Source organism: Aythya ferina (assembly GCF_964211825.1).
Source record: "Aythya ferina genome assembly, chromosome: 1".
In the NCBI taxonomy this organism is placed as follows: Eukaryota; Metazoa; Chordata; class Aves; order Anseriformes; family Anatidae; genus Aythya; species Aythya ferina.
This window is the reverse complement of record NC_140296.1, coordinates 192333405-192358301: the sequence shown is the minus strand read 5'-3', so window position 1 is coordinate 192358301 and position 24897 is coordinate 192333405. Positions and strand designations below refer to the sequence as shown.

General features: G+C 37.3%; 1 protein-coding gene across 1 annotated transcript in view; it reads right to left on the bottom strand.

The window, feature by feature from the left end:
- COG5 (component of oligomeric golgi complex 5) overlaps positions 1-24897 on the bottom strand; it is a 183057-nt gene that overhangs the window by 42590 nt on the left and 115570 nt on the right. Inside the window, exons 8-14 of the mRNA XM_084509893.1 lie at positions 22476-22641; positions 20279-20391; positions 20103-20180; positions 6315-6396; positions 3769-3973; positions 2551-2712; positions 560-659 (exon numbers count right to left, since the gene is read on the bottom strand). Coding sequence (XP_084366019.1) covers positions 560-659; positions 2551-2712; positions 3769-3973; positions 6315-6396; positions 20103-20180; positions 20279-20391; positions 22476-22641 — 906 coding nt within the window. The remainder of the gene's footprint in view (positions 1-559; positions 660-2550; positions 2713-3768; positions 3974-6314; positions 6397-20102; positions 20181-20278; positions 20392-22475; positions 22642-24897) is intronic.

Genomic DNA, 24897 nt, shown 5'->3' with positions numbered 1-24897 from the left:
ATTGTACTACCCATTGGCTTCTTGGGAATCCCTCCCCCTTCCTCTGTTCAATTTAACATTAAATAACAGTGCATGGTGAATGACTGGAAGCATTTGAGAAGTGCAAAGAAATCAAAGGTCAAGTAAATATATGGCAAATGATAAATATACAGAAAAAATGCCTAAATTCTGTTGCAAGTAGTGCAAAAAATATACTTCAATAGTCCAGATTCTAATACCATAAAGACAATATATCATGTAACCAATGGACTATCCAATGGTAGTAAATATTAAACTGGATTGAACTGTCTTGATTTTACTTAAAGACAACTAGACTTTTTTTTTTTTTTTTTTTAATTAACATGGCAATTTGGAGTTATACACACAAACTGTATTGCTATCAATAGACTGTGTTTATGTGAAGGCAGAATTTAACTGAAAAAATTTCCAAGTGTAAAGCTAATTCAAAGGTTTTGTCTCTCTAGGTTGCAATACTGTTCTGTTGTAAATCTACAAAAAAAGTGAACATTTTACATAGAAAGACAGAATTTTTCAGAAATTTGAAATAGAAATTACTTACAAGCTGTTCAGATTTTACACCATAGAGCTGAATGGTCTTTGCCACGTTTTTTGAAACAGCTAAACTGAGGTCTGGATCAACAGCAGCCACATTTAGCTCACTGGAAGCAAAGATTACAAATCTTAATTAACACCTTAGCAGTGCTGCATTTAATTGATAAGAAATTAACTATTAATACTTAGTTATGTGGCATGTCAATTTAGAGAGAGTAGTAACACATAACCAAGTCTTTCTAAGCACTGTAATTCAGTTTACAATTTAACAAGTCATTTGGGAATTTTATGTTCAGAGTGTTCCTATTCTGGTAAAAATGAGCAAAGTTTAGGAATGACACTTCAGTATGAAATCGCTATTAGTAAGCCATTCAAAAATATTGACTGCAATTAACTACATTCAAGCTTTGGCAGCAGCCTTCAAACATTACAGGTGAATACATAGTCATTCAACTCTGGAATTACATGAGCTGTGCAGAAATACCCAGGGGATGCCTGAGCTTGACACAACTAATAAGCTGTGTTTTAGGCAATACTGTGTAGTAACAAAGGCCCCAAAGGAATGACAGGGAACAAATGGAAGAAGGAAAATACTTCTAAATCTCTTGCAGTATTGCTCATACGTGGAACTCCACGGATCTCCTTCAGCTCGGGCTGCATTCATGAGTGCTCTACTGAGAATGCAGACAAGCACAAGGACCATCCCAAGGGACCACAGTGCTGCTAGTGATGAGATTAGTCTCTCCCAAGAACTGGAGAGAAACGAGGAATATCCTTCTCTGAGAGTCCTGCAGGGCCCCAAACATCATTATCTAGAGGTCACTTTGGAAAATTCAGCTGAAGCTTACTGATTTTCATGTCATAGACTTATAGAATGATTTGGGTTGGAAGTGACCTTAAAGACCACCCAGTTCCACCCCCTGCCATGGGCAGGGACACCTCCCACCATGCCAGGCTGCCCAAAGCCCCATCCAGCCTGGCCTTGAGCACCTCCAGGGATGGGGCACCCACAGCTTCTCTGGGCTGCCTGTGCCAGGGCCTCACTACCCTCAAGACTATAGAATTTCTTCCTTATTCCTAATCTAAACCTACCCTTTTTTAGTTTAAAACAATTACCCTTTGTCCTGTCCTTTGTCCTGTAAGAGCCCTTTGCCATTTTTCCTATAGGCCCCTTTTAAGTATTGGAAGGCCACAATAAGGTCTCCCCAGAGCCATCTCTTCTCTACACTAAACAACCCAAATTTTCTCAGCCATTCTTCATCAGAGAGGTGCTCCAGCCCTCAGATCATCGTTGTGGCTGTCCTCTGGACTCTTTCTAACAGGCCTACATCTTTCTTATGCTGTGTGTCCCAGAGCTGAACGTTTTTTTCCCTTTTCCTCTGCAAGGAGGAAAACAACATCAGCAGCCACACAGACAGGCACCTTCTGAGCACTCGTAACTCCCAGCCACAAGTTCAGTGTCAGCATTTAATATTACCCAAATATACTCACACACATTCACAGTGTGAATACTGCCCATCATTTCCAGGCTGTACTAAACAGACTAGCCCTTACCAAAACTTTATGAGTGTAAATATACATTGGTAATTCAAGCATCTCATTTTATAAATTCCACATGGCATAATTGTCTTCAACTAATATCTTGCTGTTTCATTCTAAGAGATGATTTACATCAAAGATTATCATTTGCAGCCAAGTAAGCATCATTTTACTGTTGACATAGTCAGAATAATTAAGATATCAGATATTGGCAATAGGTTTAAAATTTCTCTTCCTCATATTTTATAAGCTTGAACAGTAAAACTTGAGTGAATATTACGGTTGTTCCAGAACAACAAAATACAGAAGATAAACCCTGACTTAATTTTTACACTAATCAGTTTTAAAATTAAAGAGTAATCAACCCTTTACTGCTAACAAAATCTCATTTCTGAAATCGTAATATACAAGAAAAAATACGTTGAAGATTACATTTTGCAATGCATTATATGTGCATACCTGGCTATAGTTTTAATGATGCTGTCAAGCTCATCAGAAGAAGGAGGATTCCGACCTCCAGGAGGGAAGACAAGATTGATGGGATCAAAGAGTCGAGATAAAGATTTTGACAAATAAGCAGCTTCATACTGTTGCAGTGAATCTTTCAAGGCCTTTTCTGGGCTGTGGTTATAAGACAAAATTATTACATTCTACATTCAAATACACAATAGCATCAGATCTTTCCAGACCATACAAACTTTGCAATATCCAACATTTCTTTTTTCTACTCTCTAAATACATTCATATACTTGAAAACATTTGAATACTGAATAGCTTGCTTTTCACATGAATAGTGTAACTGGTCAGGCAGCTATTCTGTGTAGTGCCATAGAGTTTGTAGCCCTTTCAGAAAGACCTATGTGGAATCCCTAATCCAAGATGTTCTCAAGACAAACAGTTGTAAAAACATCAACAGAATAACAATTGCAATCAAAGACATTTTTGTATTCCAGTGTTTCATTACGAGATAACTTGTGATCAATGGTATACTTTAAAAAATACAAAAAAATCTCTCCTGGTATATGTATGTTTATAAAAAGTTTCAGATAGAAAGACCCATCTTAAAATTACCAAGTTCCAGTCCTTAGTATTTGTATTGGTGTACGTGATTAAGTAGTAGTTTTCTCAAATATTTTTCCTCATTGTCAGAAAAGTTTGACGAACCTTTTCCTTTGCCTAGAAATCCTAATAGACTTGATAAGCCTGCTTCAGTTTGATTTTTCTGGTATCTACCACTCACAACATGTTTTCCTAATGGTATATAAACATATAGATAGTGAGTCATAACAAACAGAACATATGTCACATTCCAATGATTGTGGTATCATTAAAAGAAAGCTCCTGTTAGTAGCTTATAGCAATATCAATATATATAAAACTGAATTTTGACAATCCCTATTTTTCATTTCCCAAAGAAAAAAAAAAAAACTGGTTTCAAGATAATATTACTAAGCACTTTGTGAAAGACAAGACAATCCAACACTGCTAATTACGTAATCTAATGAAAATCCCACAGCTCCAAAATAGTATCAAAACAATAAACACAAGAGGCCAAAAAAAGCCTTTAAAATGTTCCTGCTATGACAAGTTGATTAACACCAAGCTTTTAAAAATACTCTGTTTTCTTGCAGGATGCCAAGCTTCACATTGTACTGCATTAGAGTTCATAATACATACTCATAGTCTTGGTTTTTTTGCATGAATATGTCCTGTGTATCTTCTTCCATTTGTTGCAGTTCAGCAAAGAGATCAGTACTTCCACTTGTGTTAAAATTCCTCTGGATATTCTGACTGTATTGTTGCAGTCGCTTCCATAAGTCATTATAAAGCCTCAGTAATTTAGGGTATTCTCCTTCAAAAGCTTGTTTCAAAAACATAGAGGCTGCAAAATAAAGCAGTAATTAGTAATGCACATTAACAAGTTCAAACTAATTTATTTGATTTATATGGATAACCTGTATCCATGCATTTAAGTCAACGAATCATACGTAATATCATTCTCTCTAATACTACTAATGTAATACTTATAATTAATTTCAGAGTAGTGTGAGCTATCACATTAAATGCAGTTGATAATGATATGTATCTAAAGCTCCAGTAATAAAACTCCATAGTTCAAAGACTGGACATGGAAAACTTATTTTGTGTATTAAATATACTAATTATGGTCATGAAATGGTTGGTAACAAACTTAATTATTAGTATTATTATTCATTTAAGTCCAAAGTGTGATTAGAACTCACTAAATAAAGCTTTTCTAACAATAGCTTGGCAGCGGAAGAAATGTGCTGCCGTGCAACTTTCAAGATACTCAGAAGAGACAAAGACAATGCCTAGGAGCCCAGCTCTACAAACTATGATGGTGGAAGCACATGCTTTTACACACACCTCTTAAAATAAGGTACCTAAAATGTAATTCCTAAGCTTGTCAAATAAAGAATGACAAAGCCAGCAGAAAATTCAGTGTTATCTTCAGCCTCGAAAGGATTGCTGAAAGCAACAGGAAATGAAACAAATGTTCAACTGTTGTTGAGACTGATGTTAATCTTGATCTAACATCACTCATACTTTATGGATTTCCCTGTTACATTAGAAGATTAACACTGTTCCATTCATTCATAAGTTTTCCAGGTTCTGGACCTCTGCCCCATTTTACCCAGCTTGTCAACTTGTCCTTTCAAAGTATATTCTTATCTTGAATACTGGAAGGTTCACATTTATTATCATATGTATATAAGAGTTATTTTAGGTCACAAAATGATGTTTATAAAGCTGTCCCAGCCTCACAAAAGCAGATAATCATCTATTAGCATGCCCTGTAAACTGGCATGAATTGATATTTTCATTCTATTTTTCTGATATTGATCTTCCTCTAATCTGTAAGATCTCAAGGTCGATGACTCATGTCAGTGAATTCAATCACTTAAAATTTACATGTTAAAAGGAACATTTTTATATAGATGTGCTATTTAAAAAAAAAAAAAAAAAAAGTCTACTTGCTGTAAGTAGTTTCCCCAGAAATCAGATGTAGCAAAGAAAAAACAGCACTCAGTTTAAAAATCCAAATGCTCTCTCCAAACGTTGATATAAAAAATCATTAAAAATCACAAGTAATAAAATATTTTTGAATAGCTGTCAAGGTACTGCTGACAAAATGTAAGAGTTACCTTATTTCTGAGATGTTGATTGATCCCATTAACTGATGTCACAATTTTACAGTCTTAAAACCTTGTGCTGAAAACAGTTAGCACATGTTCTGTGTGAACATGAGATCCCTGGTATGTACATACTGCTGTTAAAGTATGCCTAAGGCAAACAGTAAAATTAATATGTTTTAACACAAGACGAATATATTTTCTTTTGGGATCATCTAGTTACTTAGCAACCACTGAAAATGAATCAAACAGCTACTTTCTCAAAATTATACTGCTGCCTTATAGCAGGGCAAGACAAAATTTTGAAGGGCCAATGTAGTAGCTGAGATCACAAAGATAAATGCAAACCTTATGTCTTTTGTACATGCAAAAGATTAACTTTATACTCTGTATACAAACATGAAAGATGTATTTCTGAAAGCACCGAGCTCATCTGGTTTTATGACCCAGCTGCATGCTGCATTAATATGACAACAGTTTTATGTTTATAACATGATTTTTATTTAATATTGCCTGGTTGCATCTGCTAGTTATTTACTACCCATGTGCTGAATATTGTGTATAATGAGAACACTAACCATTTATCTAGACAAGACAGAATTTTAACAAAACTCAGCTCCTTTTTTATAAGGTATCAAAAAGTGGCTAAAACCAGACTAATACTGATGAGCATTCATTAACAGATGTATGTATGAACTGCTTTTTAAAATCAGATTACTACTTACAATTTTGGCCAACCCATCCACTTTGGAAAGAATAATGTACCATTCCAAATCTTTTTACTTACACGTGCAGTTCCAAAAACATACATATATATATATTTATTAATTACTACTAATTAATTAAACAGAAAACTTTTTTTTTCTTTTTTCTGAAAACCTGATCACAGTTTAGGAAGACCATCCTGTTTGGTTATAAAACCATAAAAAATTTAAATTCACAGACCAAGCACTGAGTGAACCACTCATATAGCTTTAGTAGAGAAGATAATGCACAAAGAGTTTATAGAAATGAGAGATTCAAAATATCTACAAAACACATTACAAATCATTTATATCAAATACTTACAGTCTGTTGCTGACTGAAACTGAGAGGAGAGAGTCTGAGTTACTGCAGTCCAGAATTTGTACAAAATATCAGACTGGCCATCCTGATAGCAAGTGAGAAAAGAAAAGAAAAGAAAGTTTTAAAGCAAAACCTTTTCAAATAATCTTAAACATTGCAAATGTTTCTATCACAGCCCTTCTACCACCACTGAGAATGAAAACTAATGAAGTCTGAGAAGTTTTCCTCGAGTTTAAAGCTAGAAAAAATACTTGGAAAAACAAAAATAAAAGCTTCAGTCATCTCTCAAATGGCATCTTTTCCCTCATATCTGAGCGAAATGCTCCCACAGGAAATGCATAGATATTTTGGAGTGAGATATGAGTGTAGAAAGAAATAGTATACTTTAGAAATCGTGTTAGAAAATCTCTTTGTATTGCAATGACCTTCTCATTCAGTGGGAGTTCTCTTGTTGGCTAAATCACAGCAATTATGTTACTGGCAGTACCACATGCTTATAGACGCTGATCAGGGACCAGAACCAGTCCATGCTGCTCTGTTTCACACAGAACTGCAAAAGAATTTCCAGTTTCAAAACCCGTGCAAAACAAGGAAATACGGTGAACCTCACAGCTGACTCCTCACCACCTTGTGTCAACAAGGCTTGCTGCCAGGAGAGGCAATAAGGTAGTGTACTCTTGCAAAAAAGACATACATGAAACAGCAGGCTGATTAGTTAATCCTCTGAACATCTTGCACTCAAAGCTCAAACCTACCATTAAAGCATGATCTTGCTTCCTTTCTTTTGCTCTCTTCCTGTCTGTATGCTTGAGGTAGAAAAAACTGCAAGACCCGATGGTGGGTAACCTATCCTGCTCACCTGTTAGACACCTGGGAGGCCATCCAGTGTTTTACAGTCACAGAATCACAGCATGGGTTGGGTTGGAAGGGTCCTTGAAGCCCACCCTGCCATGGGCAGGGACACCTCCCACTGAATGAAGTTGCCCAAAGCCCCATCCAGCCCGGCCTTGAGCACCTCCCGGGAGGCGAAAGCTCAGAATGTTTTTCTTGATTGCATGGTATATATATGCAATATATTGACTCTACTGTATAAATTAAGCAATTTGACCAAATCACTAAGGATGCTAAGGATACTAAGGATTATCAGCAAAAAGTTTTCAGTAAAACACCCATAAATGAAAAGTAAAATACTCAGCAACGCTTACGGATGTCAGCAATTACACAGAATTTAGGTTGGCACTTGGCTGTTTCTATTATTCTCCCCCTGTACTCAGCTCTGGTGAGGCCGCACCTCGAGTACTGTGTTCAGTTTTGGGCCCCTCGTTACAAGAAGGACATCGAGGTGCTTGAGCGGGTGCAGAGAAGGGCGACGAAGCTGGTGAGGGGCCTGGAGAACAAGTCCTACGAGGAGCGGCTGAGGGAGCTGGGCTTGTTCAGCCTGGAGAAGAGGAGGCTCAGGGGCGACCTTATCGCTCTTTTTAGGTACCTCAAGGGAGGCTGTAGCGAGGTGGGGGTTGGCCTGTTCTCCCACGTGCCTGGTGACAGGACGAGGGGGAACGGGCTTAAGTTGAGCCAGGGGAGTTTTAGGTTAGATGTTAGGAAGAACTTCTTCACTGAAAGGGTTGTGAGGCACTGGAACAGGCTGCCCAGGGAAGTGGTGGAGTCACCATCCTTGGAAGTCTTCAAAAGACGTTTAGATGTAGAGCTTAGGGATATGGTTTAGTGGAGGGCTGTTAGCGTTAGGTTGGAGGTTGGACTCGATGACCTTGAGGTCTCTTCCAACCTAGAAAATTCTGTGATTCTGTGATTCTGTATTATGGTTGGACTTGATGATCTTAGAGGTCTTTTCCAACCTGAATGATTCTATGATTCTATCCCAACTCAATCTGAAACATCATAGTTTTTAAACCAAAGCACAATATTCACAGATAAAGATGAGTTTAAGCAAAGGACTCAAGACTGAAATCACTGTCAAAGAGGATGCAGTCAGTGCATTTTCTCAGTTTTCCTTTTGGTGCTGCCAATGACTTCGCTATGAGAAAAATAGAAAAACAATAAAACTAAACTAAACATTAGTTCTTCTTAACAACACAAGCTCTTTCAAATATAAAAGTCTAGCTAGTCCAAAATGAATTACTTAACATGACAATGTTATAAAGAAAGCACTCTATTCACTTGCATAGGCACTAACATAGAAAGCAATGAGGATATTTAAAATACCCTGCACTAACAGGGAACGGGCATTGAATCTGAAAATCTGGTCATTGATAGATTGCAAGTTCAAGCTCAAGTTTTCAGTTCAAAAACTATTATCTTAAAGAACTGATATAAAGCCTGCACATCAGTCAAATGTACACTTTTTTTTTTTAATCATATTATGTCAGAATGCTTTCACAAATTCTGAGATTAGACACAGAATTCATCCAACTGTATCCTTTATCTCTAAAGATATCCAAAGAATGATAAAATCTGTGGGTCACAAGAAAGAGAGATCATCTTTTATCTTGTTGGGTAACCAGAGGGACAGGGTGTCACACCTGTAAAATGTATGAGAATTAACATAGAAAACTAAAATCAACAGGAATGATGGGATCTCATTTGTGACTGCTTGAGGACACCTACGGATTTAGAAACCAAAGTAACCCCATCTTATAGCTATGTTTGTATTTTCTGTAAAATTGTAGTTGATCTTCATATACGGGAAAAATAAAATGATAATTTTAGACAGTGATTCAGAAGGTATACTGCATAAAAAGTCTTTTTGGGGGTAAATTTATTACTATAGCATAACTGTGAAATCATTCAGCTCTTCATTTCACAGTTTCACATTTGAAATACGAAAATTAGTATAAAACAAATGGCCTTTCACATAAACTATGAAGTAAAGTAATTAGCTTTCATATTCTCTATACCAACCTGGAACATTGTTTGCCTGTTCAGCATAATAACTCAATTCAATTTCAAAATAATCTAATGGATGCGGAAAAAGACTTATAGAGCACCTTCAAACAACTTTCTTTCATTAATGTAATCACCATCTACACCTCTGTCATAGTCTCAGCAGAAAATACAATGATTAAATGGTCTTGAATGCAAACTTGCTTGCAATCTCTCCACATTTCTGTCTTAATTGTGATTCAGCACTGTGACAAGTAAGAGCAACAAAAACCTGACATTTCTTTTTTTTTTTTTTTTTTTTGTGAAAATATGTAACATTTGTACATAAGCATACATAAGTATAAACTCGGACATATATACCTATGTACTCATGTAAACACATGCACAGCAGACACAGCTGTAGCAATTAAACCTCTGCCCATTAGCTTGTTTCTTCTGACCCAGGCAAATGGTATTCATTTACACAGAAATTCATAATGATCTAGGCCCTTATGGCTTGGCTATCCAACTGTAATTTGTAGAAGGAGAAACAGAGGGGAAAAGTACATGGAAAATTCAACCATTTCATACTGATTGACTACACAGTCAAAAATGTTTAGGGAAAAAAATGATTAATGTCACAGTTTTGGAACAACTGAAAACATTATCTAGGGAGTTACTGCTGGTTGCTTCTGTGATGTGATATAGGATGTTTCACTTTGTCCAGTGCTGAGATGCAGTCACTCTGGAGGTGAAATACAGCTGGTGGTGAAATGTAGTACACAAAAGACCACGTAAGAGTTTGTGGCAGGAACTAGAAAACACTGTTGCCTACGCAAACACCAGGGGGTATTTAAGTGGGTGGACTGTAGTTACCGAAATTGGAACACAGCAAAGCATTAGATATTCCTGCTGGAGTAAAGAGTGCCATATGCAACCATGAGCAGCCAGAAACCATTTATTTATTTTGTTTAAACCTGTAATTTCTTTGCTTACACATCACCTCAATATATTATTTTCTTAAATACTTTTAGGTACCTGGCTGCTTATTTCTTAAAGAAAATATTCTAACAGAGATTACTTCTGTGCTGTAGGTCACAATGGAAGTTATAATTTAACTATTACAAATATAATGTGCAGTCCCATTTGTTAATAATCAATATTAGAAAAGGACACACAAAAAAAAAGAGTAGCAAACGGAGTGTTTTTCCCCAGCTTAGCAGAGAAATTGAAGGAATTTCCCTCTCCTTGGACTGGACAACTTCAAGGACTTAAAAAAATTGGTGGAATAAAGGTGGAAGAGTAAAGGGCAGCACTGCTTGCCTGAAATGTACACAGCACATCTATTGACTCATCGTAATGGTAAGTTTATAAGTCTTCCCCTCTGCTTCATACAGCACTGTGAGCAATGTCCCAACGGAATCAGAAAGGAACAGCTCTTCTGGGCTTTTCACTTTGAGAAGCTGTAATCTATCTGAAATTGCATTCTTGTCATCTGTACTTTTGTAGTATGTAAGCAAGGGACCTGATCCTCTACTACACTATACTTATACCAAATGTCCTCACTGGTAGACAACGTATGGAAGCATTGGATATACTTAAATTAGTCATCTATTATGTAAAAAGGATTCTTTTTGATTCATCTCTGTCTTGTGTCTATACTTGGCACCTAGCAGACTAACTTCCACTATTCAGTAAACACACAACCTCATCACTAGCTTAAAAAGAACTGCTTCTGCAATTAAACAGCTTTTTGCAGCGTACCATCATATTTTTGTAGCAGAACTAAAAATGATGTGCTAATATTTTTATCAAGTAACATTCTGAGACCTTAAACTGGGAATTTTCCGTTTCTCTTGCTTCTGAAAACTATATGAAACTGAAAGAAGTTACAGACACACACACCCCCAACAAAAATGCTTGCTTTAAAATCTAGTCACAAGCAGATTAACATCTTGTGATACAATCGCTTGTAGCAGGAGCAGCTGACAAGATGAGTAATGAACTGCATCCGATTATCTTTTCATCTCTGTGGCAATCATCTTCCACCAGCTTCCTATTCCATAACCAACACTGGAAAAAGGTCACTATTCCCTCATATTCCACCCCCAACAGCGGAAATGTTTGATAAGGCAGAAAACACACAAACCTTTGGAAGTTGAGGTCTAGCCAGAAAGTCCAACATTACAGTTACCTGGGGCAAAACTGTTTCAGGTGTACATTGCATAGTATACCCCCAAAAATAAATAATTTGAAGTCATTCTGAAGGAAGTTATTACACCTTAGCATATAATATAATCCTGTATCCTCTTTTCATGCAATACCTTCCTTCTTCAACAAAAGAGCCTTACTTGTAACTGATGGTATCTAAAACTCAAGACAGGTGAGATTCAGGTTGACATACACATATTTGCCCTCTAGCGAATACAACTGAATGAGATCTATGAACATTAATTTCAACAAACGGTAGAACTACAATGGCAAAACAGGATTTTTCCCCCAAATCGGATCCTTTATTTTGATCTCACAATAGAGAGAATCTGCACAGAAATCAGAGTTTGCACCATTGCAAAAGGGTTGGGAAGTTAAGATCAGCCACAGAACTGGCTATTTTTTTCATAGAAATGTACTGTGAACATGCTCCTAAACTGCACTTACATAAACTAATAATCTACCAACTCATGCTGGGAATCAAAAAAATTGTTACTGCTCTTGCTGTGCCCAGTGACCACTATGTTCTCCAGAAGTGATGCAGCTGAGGCTACTCAATTTAGTAGCCTCTATGCAAGTCTGTGCGTAGTGCAAGGCAGTTTAGGTCTGTCTTCCTCTTGCCGATTCTCTGTCGTCAGAAATAAACTGAACTGCCCATTAACATCAACGAGAGCAACCCTCTGCCATTCTGACCTACTGCACAGCTGGCCAGAACCAGGGAAATTAAGATGTTTTTTGAAAAACATATGAACTATAAACACGAGCTACTTTTGAAAATGTTATTCCTAGGAAATCCACTTGCATCTGTACAGAGTAAAATAGAAAAATGCATCAGATTCCAGTCTGACCCATCCAGTACAATTTTTCCATTTTTCATACTGTTTAAAAATTATGTATTCAGTCACATACACTGTTCACATAGGAATTACTTGCTTATGGAAATTACACACATAAATCAGACAAAATACGTCCATCAGGCTAGACCACAAATGGCAATGAATTTTCTCAGCAGTAGGGCTCACTACATGAACTGGACAAAAATCATTAGTGTAAGCTGTAATTCAACAAAGTTTACCCTTATTAGAATAATACATGCAAGGCAGTCTGTTAGACTTCCATTGTGTTTCTTATTTATGTGAAATTAAGAATGTCCTTAAGTGCTTTGCTGAACCAGGGCCATAATCAACAATCAGTAAAAAAAAAGTGTTCACCTTGTACAATTAGTTTCAACTATTAATATGAAGCTACTGTTGCCAATACTTTGCGCAGACAATAATATTGAGAAATTTCTGTACAAAGCATATTTTAAGATAATGGTTTCTTAAGTAAATCTTTCTACCGTAAAGAAATAAAATGGAATCTGTCTCCAATAATATAAGCGTGAATAAGTGTGAAAAATTAATATTCTAATGGCTAAAGTTTAACTTTTGATAGTCTAGCATAGAAATGGTCTATATTTAGTAGATGCCAAATTAAAAGCAGCCCCATTGCCTCTCGGGCAGAGATCTAAGCCACATGTCAATAACCCTATGTTCACAAAAAGCTGAGTCTCAAAGCTTCAAAAAGAAGGCTGTTACAGCACACAGTGCAACTGTGAGAGACTGCAAACTCAATTATCCACTATGCAATGACTGGTGCTAAGTATTCATATATTGGTATGAAATGAACAGGAAAAATACATGCATATACTGGCACATTAAAAATCCCTTTTTTCAGTAGTCTTTATACCTTCAATGCATTGCATTATAGCATGTCTGCAGTCCAGTTAATAGTGCAAAGTGACATTATTACTCAGCTGTATAGATTTGAAATTTAGATTAATGTTCCTTGTTTACAGGATTACAAGATTATCTTTGCTGGAAAAAATACAGGCTGACAAAATCAAAGTGCTAAAACTCCCTTCCCACTTACTCACATGGAAGTGACTTGATTTCACAGTTCAAAAACTATAACCCATTTTCCACTAATAGCTACTAGTAAGTTAATAAACCACTGAACAATAGTGAGCTGAGTACCAGTACCATTAGAGCAATGATATTTGAAGATCTGCATCCAATATTACTCTACAATAATATTAATGTTGCAGCCTGGAAAACTGACTTAAAAATTGCTCAAACATAAAAACAGAACAGCTTACTTCATTTTTAAAAAACATACCAAGCTTCTAATTAACTTTGCTATTACAGAAATGAAATCTCTTGAGCTCTGTTCTTAATATAACTGCTTGGCATCTGACATTAAATCTAAATTCAAGGAATGAGAATGAAAGCATCCCCTTATTCAGTATTAGACAAGAATGCAAGAAGATGCTGAAAAGACATATATTTATTTTTACAAACATCTCTATTTCCTCCACACTGTAAATTTAGAACTTAATGAGTATAATTTCCCATCTGTGAATTATCATATTTGTGTTTGTCTCAAATAGCTATTCTAACATTCAAATAATAAATCTGACCCACTGATTCTAAACTGGCTCCCACTTCATGACAATCGCTTCCAACTTATTTTTCCCTGTAGAAATTTTAATACTTTGAGTAGAGTGTGAAAAAATCTTTATTGTGAAGCCTCTTTGAAGTGTAAAACAATATAGTGAATATTACCATGAAGCTAGTTGCTGCAGGCTCCTGAAATCAGGCTTTGCATACTAATACATACAGTGTTTTCTATCTGTAATCAAAGGCTCCACCATAAAGAAAATATGGGACTTGAGAACATTGCTCTAAAAACAGAAGACGTTTAAAGGACAGCCTAAATATTTTTCCACCGATAAAGCAACAATGCAAATGCTTTAACAATTTTGTACAGCAAGATCTTATGGAACAGAAATAAGAAAATCTATTTGCACTATTTCTATAGCAACAAAATTGCTAAATGTGAGACTGTGAACAAAAAAACATCAGTAGTGCAATTAATCAGTAAAGAAACAGAAAAATTCAGTGTGTTTTGAATAAACCTTTTCTGTGTTCTCAAGGTAGTCTAGATTAAATTTTGAAAAAGATCAGTGCATATGAATTTCTAATGTTGTCTACATTAGACCACTGTAGGTGAACACATGTCAATAAATGACAACATGACTTTAAAAATGACCTTGATTTTTTGTTTTACTGCAGGGCACAGAATTTCATTACACTGTGTTGATCATTTCATACCCAAGGTGCAATAGTTTCTAGACTTCCAGGTCTCCTTATATGCATCGGACAGAAGAAATATATATATATTTTTTTCTAATATAACCTTCTTAACTAGAAAGTAAAGACTGCATTTTCCCAATTCTAATATTAGAATTCCTACATGATTCCTTATAAAAACTTATTTGTAACAATCAAAAATATTCAGGTCTTAAACAGTGTCCCGTATCTTCAAGACTACTTAAAACGTTAATTAATCCTTCCGTGCTCTTGCAAGATATGTATCATACGGAAGTAAATGAACTTAGTGTTTCCAAAAGCCAGTAACTACCCAAGGGACTCGACAGCTGCCTTTTGTCCAGGGAACTGATTCAGTATGCACAGCTGCACCTCAACTCTGCTTTCACCTTGACTGTTATGTACCTCAGCCAAGGATGAAGGGGTAGTTTGTTACCATGCCCATTCAATCCCCAGTCGTTCAAGTAAGACTGACAAGAATAATGATGAAAAGCAACGCTGCCATTAAATGCATTTATTTCCCAATAGCAATCTGACTGAAATCCAGCCGACTTAGTAATTTTCAGTCATCACCGAACTGCGATCTGCACAGACCCCAACACAACAGTAGTGAAAACCAACAAAGGTCACTCTCACCTACCAAGCCAAGCAACCTCAACACCATCCCTTCTTTTTATAGCTGCACATTTCTGGCAGAGAAACAGGATTAAAGTCCTAGAGAAGATGCACTAGAAAACCATTACACCGGCTCTGAATTACTTTTAACACGGCTAGCTGTGGACATGTAGATCATTTAAAACTAGAATCAAGACTCTCAAATTAGATTTTTTTTTTTTTTTTTTTTTTTTTTTTTTAGGGAAATCTTGCAACAGAATTCAGCATAACAATTTGTGGGTTTGAAATTAAGAGCATCTTCAGCATCTATGTTGGGGATAGCAAACCTGCTCATTCACCTGTGTTTAACTACACACTTCATGGAGATCTAATGCTTAAATATTAAACAGAAACTCCAGTAGAAACGGTGAACAAATAATCCAAATCTGCTTCTACAAAAGATACTGGAAAATAGATAAATACTTTCAATAAAAGGGGAAAGATTATTTCATGAATTCATGTAAGGCAGTAATTAGATTATTTTGCATTTTTTCCACTTGGGATTATTTTTAATTGGGTCAACTGAATGTGAATATATGATGTTAGATGTGAATAACTTCAAAGCAGAAACATTTTTAACAAGTTTGACAGGAGAGGAGATGTAAGAAGGTGAAATGTTAAGTACACTTTGGGAAATAAACATTTATATTTTCAATTTATTTTCTTTATCTTATGTAATCATGAGGACATTCCCTTCTGTATCGTTAACACCTCACATTGCCAGCGTTGACAACTCAAGAAAATAGCCTGCTTACTCACCAAACGTTCATCAGGAGAGGCAATGATAAGAGCCCTCCACAAAGTACATAATAACACTCCCTATAACTCTCAGCTCACTCTTGTACCCAGAGGCTTACGTAAATGACAGATTTTGCAGGCTTCCAAGCTGTTAACAAATGTGGACATCAGCAGACCAAAGGAGATCAAAGGCAGCTCTGCCCTCTCACAGACATGACTTCTTCCCTGCCTCCCTTCCCTTGGGAGCACAGAACCCAGCTCACCCTTTCTATTGACCAACCCAACCACCCCCGGCCGCCCCCAAATAATCATTTGCTGCATTTAAGGTTGTTTCACACTTTGAAGAACTGTTCACTGATGCCTATGTAGGAGTGAAGGACCCAAAATAGATAAGGATCAGAGATCATTTTCAACACTTCTACAAGGGGCTTAGAGGGATTCTTATCTCTTATTAGGAAACTGGCTGTCACAGAATGATGTGCTCTGCTGTGACTTACGCTGAAGTCAATTGTGGTTTAGATATTAAAATAGCTGAAACAGGATTAGTCACTACACATTGAAAGAGCGAAATAAAGCAGAGTAAACTGGAGTAACCTATTAGCTCTTTGAAGGTGAATTAAGCAATTGAAAGAAGTGATGTAAGTAGCCAGTCACTAGGTGAATAAAAATATCAATTTCATATTATTTAAGTAATGTTTGTAATTCTAATGTTTCCCTCAAGATAATGAAAAAATTATCCCACCTTTAAAAAAATGTATAATTAAATCTGTATTTGTTTTCCCACAAAACCATAAATTATAATTTATGAATTCTTAATTTTCTTAGCTTCACTCATGAACTTAAATCTAGTCATTAATCACAGAATGGCTTGGGTTGGAAGGAACCTTAAAGATCATCTCATTCCAACCTCCTGCCATGGGCAGGGACACCTCCCACCAGCCCAGGCTGCCCAAAGCCCCCACAGCTTCTCTGGGCAGCCTGTGCCAGGGCCTCACCACCCTCAGAGTGAACAATTTCTTCCAGATATCTAATCTAAATCTGCCCTCTTTAGTTTAAAACTATTACTCCTTGTCCTATCACTACACTCCCTGACACGAAAAGTTGCCACTAAAAATGTCCATTCAGTCTTAAAACAAGAGTATTTCTCATTTAAATATGTCTAGATCTTTTGGAGGAATTAAAATTGTAATTTGCGTACTTACAGATTGGTAACAAATCTATATTTCATTACAAGTATGAAATGTAACAATGTACACTGAGTGCATGACTTCTTCTCAAAAGGGACATGAATTCTTTCACATACATTTACTATTGTGGCAGAGGACAAATATGAAAATCCAGATGTGCAAAGGGAAGGCTTACATGAGTGTCATGGTATGTCATTTAAATCTTGTCCGTATTTAATGGTGAAAAATTTTGGAAGTGAATTCTGTTACTAATGAGAGAAACCACAGTGTAGAAAAGCTGTGGGTGTTGTCATTGCCCTGCTGCTGAACCTCAGTATTTATAAATTTATGAAGTTCTATGCCTCAGTTTCTCCATCTGTCAGATTTTTGAATTTCAGTGGTTTTGTGTTGTTGTTTTTTGTGTGTGTGTGTGTGTGTGTGTTTTTGTTTGGTTGGTTTTTAGTGTTTTCTGTTGTAGTAGTTGTTGCTCATTTATTTTAAATAGATTTTGTGAATCCTTTAATTAATTAGTGTTTAAAACTAATTTTTGGATACAACATGCTACAACACTACTAAATATCATTATGGTAACAGGTAATTAGAAGGCCAGAAAGCACATGTTTGAGATCATAACAGAGAAAATGCAGGCTATGCTATCTGTGAAGGGAAGGACAGAAAAAAATTCCCAATGGAAAAAAGAGAATGATTAAAAAAAAAAAAAAAAAGTTGCTTCCTTGCTATTAAAGGACTTGTGCTTTAAAAAAGCTGGGTCTCCTCTTCTGCTTCCTAGGATGATACTTGCACTGCAATAATCAAAACAAGGAAGCAGATGGACAGGCAAAGTGGTACTGCAGCTGCTGCAGAAGATGACTATAATAATAATGTTGACATCAGTAACAGTAATTAGTGCACAGACTGTAGAGTGGATGATTCGTTTTCCTCTCTCCTGGTGTGGGCATGCTGCCCTAGTGAATGTATACAATGTCAGTACCTTTTGTTTGTTTTGTTCATTTGCTCAGTTTATTAATGAAATCCAAAATGATAAAGAAAATCCAACTTTTCTGCCTGTCCAGAACAGCTGGTAGGGAAAGCATGTTGTTTCAGTTTGTTCTAATAATAGATGGAATCTTCATTAGTAAATGGCAAATTACCAATTTCTTACTTATATCTATTTTCAATGTACACAACAATTCTTGCTCTCCCATACAGCCATCTGTACATGCTTTCTTGAAATTCAGCAGCATCTAGTACTTGTCTGAATTTGTCTAAAGAACAGCTGGTACTGCATGGTGTCACTTCTCCATCTGTAGGCTTTCAGAGTGTCCTCCTTTTCAGGGGACACTATGAAAAATGGTACAACTGCAAGAATGGCAAAGAAAAACACTGTGTTACAATGAACCACCTAGGTAGGAAGAAGGCAAAGCGTCAGTGCTAGCAGCAGTACTGTCTCGTGCTAAGAGAGTTCTGGTAGAACTAGACAAGGAAGCACCACTGCTCCTTAGATGTCTCACTGAGAATGACAACTGTCCAGCTTGGTGTTATGCTCTGCCAAAAGTCCTGCTGAAGAGCCAACTAATTGGCAGTGGGATAAGTGTGGAGAAACAAATAGATGGGTTTCATCTGGAAAACACAATTTATCTCTTAGAAGTAAGTAATCCTGTGGTATGAAGTCAACGGGAAGGAAGAGTTATAAAAGGTAACATGAAAGATGCTTAGCACACGAAAACCCCAAAACCTTTTTTTTTTTCCTTATTCTGCATCTACTCTGCATCTAGCTTCTACTGAGATCTTTTTTTACCTGTACGTTGTTTCTCCATAATGATAAATGATTTCCTTTGGCTTCCCTTCAATACCATCTTCGACAACCAGAAAAAAAATTCCCATTTTCAAATGCCATTCTACCAATGGGAAGAGTGAAATTGAGAAGCACAGGCTCAGGGTAGGAGCTACCCATCAACGCTACAAGTTCATTTATCTCAGCCCCCTTTCCATCCAAACTCTTCCCAAACCTTCCAGAGTTCCTCCTCCTTTCTCCAGGTTTCTCCTTTAAAGTGCTGATCTACTGGAGGGATCCACCCAGGCAATACTAGATACTTTTGCCAAATCAAACTTTTTAATGTAGAAAATACGCTAAAACTTTATAAGCTTTCTGGAGTTGTGTTTTGTTGTTGTTGTTTTGTTTCTTTATGATACAGGAAGATGTTTAAAGTACCTCACAGAAAAATAATGTTCTATGCAACATCTTTTGGAGCTCAGCTTAACTGACAGATAAACTTATATGCTGTGTTCAACCTTCATTATTTGCTTTTACTGTTGAGAAGACCACATTTGCATATGAACAGTTTCCCCAATGTATTTCAAAAATTAAAATCATGTAAATTAAAAATCCATCCATATACATGGAAGAGGAGATGTCTGCGTAAATACATCTTTTGTTTTTGTATCTTCTCATCTACCTTGGTAGATGAGAAAGCTTCAGTAACACTGTTCCTAACACTAAAGGAGATCATTAATCAAATTATTCCAAATATGAATAGAAAACAATGCAATTGAATGGGGAAGAATAGGTATTCAAAAGAACAGCCATGATTATTTTTCAAGGAAAAAATTGCCAAGAAGTTGGGAAACAGATGGCTGAAAGTGTTAGATGAAGACACATTTTCCTATGCTAACTAACAGACTTAATTAATTGCTCAAATCACATGGTATTTTATGGAATGACATTAATGATCAGTAATAAAAACTGACAGTAGTGTCTTATTGGCTCCCTTTAAAGAAAACAAAATAAATTATTATAAAAAGAACATGTTTATATCCTACAGATGTAACCCACAGACCATAAATACAGCTTTCAGTGTTAGTGTGACTTTTACCACTTTCCCATTAATATAATTACAAATTGTTATGGAACTCTAAAATTTTAAACAAAAGCTTTCCCTCATGGCAATTTCCTAAACAGAATTACTAAAATGTATTGATCTAAATTAAAACTTTACCTTAACTATTTCCTCAATGAAACAGACATGTGAAATAGGATCTCTCTTCTTTGTCAATAGTTTCTGCAAGTGCTGCACCTGTAAGAAAATAAATTATTTAGTGGAAAAGTGACACCTTCTATTAACTTACATGCAAAATTGCCTCACCAGACAAGCATTAATTAGCTGTTGAGTACCTGTCCACAAGCAGCACAGATCTGATCCATGAGTTTCTCCATGTTTGTCCAGAGAGCAGCTCGAAAAGCTGCTGTATTCCCAGGTGTTGGCATAGCAGCTCTACCAGGGCCACCTATATGTGTTTTTAAAAACACACAACAGCACATTTCAGATTTCACACGTGAAAATTAAAATATTACAAATAGAGATCTTTATGCATACACTGACATAAGAAAGTTACTTAAAAAAAATCAGAGCAGCCTCCATAGAAGCATCATGGTTGTGCCAATGAGCATATCGCAGCATATAAAAGCAGGATATTACCAGCTCAGCTCAGGACGTAAACGTACAGGTGAACTAAAATAAGTGATATTCCAGCTGAAGGGTATGCAACTTCTATACTTTCTATACTATATTCCAGATCTACAGGTATATTTTCAGATCTCAAACTCATTGCAAGCGTTTTTTTGGGTGTATGTTGGTTTTTTTTAAGTGTTAAATTTTCATTACTGCCAATTCTGGTGACCATTTCCAAGCACATGAAAAAGAATATAATCAGGAGTAGTAGTCAACATGGATTCACCAAGGAGAAGTCATGCTTGACTACCCTGATAAGCTTCTACAATGAAATCACAAACTTGATGGATGAGAGGGAAATTATCTACCTGGACTTAGTAAGACTTTTGACACTTTTTATACTGTCCCCCATGAGATCCTCACAGACAAGCTGTTGAAGTATGGGCTGTATGAGCACACAAGTGAGGTGGACTGAAAACTGCCTGAATGGACGGCCCCAGGGGGTGGTAATAGGTGGTGCAAAGTCTAGTTGGAGGCCAGTAATAAGCAGAGTACCACAGGGGTAAATACTGTGTCCAGCCATGTTTAGCATCTTCTTTATCAATCTGGACAATGGGGTAGAGTGCACCCTCAGTAAATTTGAGGGACCCTGACAGGCTGAAGAGGTGAGCTGGCATGAACCCTGTGAAGTTCACAGAATCACAGAATCACAGAATTGTAGGGGTTGGAAGGGACCTCAAAAGATCATCGGGTCCAACCCCCCTGCCAACGCAGGTTCCTTACAGCAGGCTGCCCAGGTAGGCGTCCAGACAGGCCTCGAATATCTCCAGAGAAGGAGACTCCACAACCTCCCTGGGCAGCCTGTCCCAGTGCTCTGTCACCCTCACCGTGAAGAAGTTCTTTCGCATGTTGGTGCAGAACTTCCTGTGCTCTATCTTGTGGCCATTACCACTTGTCCTGTCCTCGCAAGCCACTGAAAAGAGGTTGGCCAAATTCCCCTGTCTCCCACACCTCAGGTATTTATACACATAGATGAGATCCCCAACAAGGAAAAGAACAGAGTCCTGCACCTGGGGAGGAAAAACCCCATGCACCAGTACATGTTGGGTGACACCCAGCTGGGAAGCAGGTTGACAGAAAAGGATTTGGGGGTCCTGGTGGTCATCAAGTTGAACATAAGCCAGCAATGTGCCCTTGCCACTAAGAAGGCTTAGAGTAGGCTTGGCTGCATTAGGCAAAGTATAATTGTAAATTCTGAGAGTAAATAATTTCTTCCTTATATCTAATCTAAATCTACCCTTTTCCTTTAAAACCATTCCCCTTTGTCCTGTCACTACACCCCCTGACAAGGAGTCCCTCCCCAGCTTTCCTGCAGCTTTCCTTTAGGCACTGGCAGGCTGCTGTAAGGTCTCCCTGGAGCGTTCTCTTCTCCAGGCTGAACAACCCCACCTCCCTCAGCCTGTCTTCACAGGAGAGGTGCTTCAGCCCCTTGATCATCCTTGTGGGCCTCCTCTGGACTTGTTCTAATATGTCTATGTCCTTCTTGGCCCTGGATGAGGTAACTTGATGCAGTGGGTGACATCCCTGCCATCCATGATCTTTCCACCGACACAAAGAAAGAAAAAATTGGATTCAGCTTTCCATGACAAACTCCTAAGAAAACACTGCAAAGTTGTAAACTAATGAAGGCAATTTCCTGGGAAAGTGGGGGAAAAGAGAGAGGGGAAAAATCATAGGAAAACCTCTGAGCACAATAACAACAAACATTTTAGTTTTGTATTAGATGAGTACTGCCATCTTCTACCAGTTAAAGCAAACAGGGAAACATTTAACAGGCTTGGCTGTGAGTTTCTTTTGACAACATACAGTATTTCTGTCAAAAAAGATCAGGTAGGGATCTCTGTGAAACAAGTAGCATACCTCTTGCAACAGTTTGAGACGGCTGGGTCAATACTTTGATATCCAAAGCATTTTTTATGTTCTCCTCCAGGGCCGTGCAGTATCCATCCACCACGTTAGCAATGGTATCCTTCAAAGTTCCAAGGTTATAGAAAACCTGAAGAGCAGTTCCCACTTGAGTAGGACTCTAGAGAAAGAAGATTTTCAAAAATGACAATTACCTTTAACTGTTATAGATTTATTTTTCCATGATGAAGGCATCGTTTTACAGGACAAGTTCATCTTAAAGTTCAGCCTGCTGATTCATTTCATTTAATGTGAAATAAATGGTATGCATGACAGAGATCAGAGGGGAAAGGAGAGGGCTGATTTCCTTTGACTGCTTAGCAATGCTTAGCTTAGCTTTTTTTGGCAGTACCTTCTAAACAAGAAGAATGGAAAAACGGATGGGAAGCACAGCTGGCAATATATTTCAGGGTGGGTTACCCTAATAATTCGTAGGTTCTGATCCAAGAATTGATCCAATAATTCCTAGATTAGTTACAATACAGCTATATTCAGCTATAGTGTAGCTAGTAATATTGTTTTAACATATGGTATCTGTTACGGCACTGTCATTTAAGTGCCAAACTGCTGATTAAATCTGATATGATTTTAAAAGAAATACTAACCAAGAGCAAGCAGGTCAAGTCCCTACCACTGCGTGATGCAGAATTTAAGCTAATATTTCTACATTTCTATTTCTAGTGCTGACAATAACTTCATCTTCCTCACAGGAGAATTAAGAGTGCAAATCAACACAGTGATCATTTCCAAAGCCTTAAAAACAAACAAACAAACAAACAAACAAACAAACAAACAAAAAAAAAAACTAAGTATCTTTGTACTGGGAGCTTTTCCAAAATACAGGAGAGTGAAAGCCATTCAAAAATTTTTCAGGTCCATTGTTTAACGGACCTTTGATTATGATTAAATCTCATGACAATACCACTGAGCAACACTAAACACTGGCATGGGTGCTATTCAGCAAGAGAAAAGCCTCAAATTATTGCCTTTGGAAACAAAGCACTGTCATCCAGACGCTGAATACTGCTTTTTTATTCAGCTTTCATGGGCAATTAGTGGAGGGGGGTGATCAGTTGATCATTCACACATTACAGATGCAGCCTTTCCTCATTTTTTCTTAGTGAATTCTGCTAGCAGGAAAGAACCTGGTCTGGCAGAAATCCTTACCCCCAGACTGGACAGAAGTATAGGAGACCACAGGAGCATCCCACCAGAAACCCCATTTTGACTTCCTCTGGGAGTGAGGACTTATGCCATCACACTCTCCTTGCTCGTGGCTGCTGCAGTAGCAGCCACTGACATTAGAAGGGCCTGCAAGACCCACACAATTTTGCTTCATCTTCTCCAGGTAAGAGTTTTCTTTAGCTAGACACTGTTGAATGAAAGAAAGAGTGTGCTCATCTGCCTTTCAAATGTGAGGAACTTGTACCGACACCACACCAGTAAAGCTACGAGACAGCTGTTAGATTGAGGATCCGCTTGCTGGTACATCCACCTACTGCAACAACTCTCCTAACACATCAGTGAACAGCGCATCTCCCCCAAAACTAATGTTTCACAGGCTTAATCCATGTTCATGACTTTCTAGGGTTTCTGTATAACTACAAAGCTCAGAGCCACAATTAAAGCACAAAAACCAGATCCAACTTCCTTGCCCAATCCCAATGAGGAGTTTCCAGGTTTAGGGGAAAGCAGTGCAATATTAGGCATGCAATATGGTTTGCAGACCTTACACTAACTGTACCAGTTTCTTTTTCCAAACAGTGTGGGTGTTAATGAGCATTCCCAATTGAGTATTATAGGCCCGGGACTTGTAGGTTTAGTTTTTTGACAACTGGGTATGCTGTAAAATTTCTAAGCATCCTGTGGGTGTGCTTGTGGAGGTGGCAAAGTAAGCCATAAAGACTGGAAGATTAATGGGATGTCAGAAAACGAAGAATATTGTAATGCAAGGAGGGAATCTGGGGACAGAATGAACAAGAAAGAAGAAAATACAAACGGGAAGAAGATGGGAAATAGAATGGAAAGAAACTGGAAGAAAGAAAAAGAATGAAACTGAAAGGAAGGAAAGCAAGAAAAGACTCCTCTCATTTACCAGTCTTCCCTCTTGTAATTGTCTTGATTTTTATAGACTGTTTATAAAATTATAAATCCAGACAGAAAGGCAGTAATGTAAAATCAATACCGTACTACAACTGTAACAGCATTCAACCAGCTTTCAGTCAGACTCCAGATTCCAGTAAATGTTCATATATTAACTAACAACAACAAAAAAAACAGAACAGCAGACAGGGCACTGGCTATCCTGAATAACCTATGGTCAGGTACTTTCCTGACAGAGGCAATACAGGCATAAACCCTTTCATTCAAAAGAACC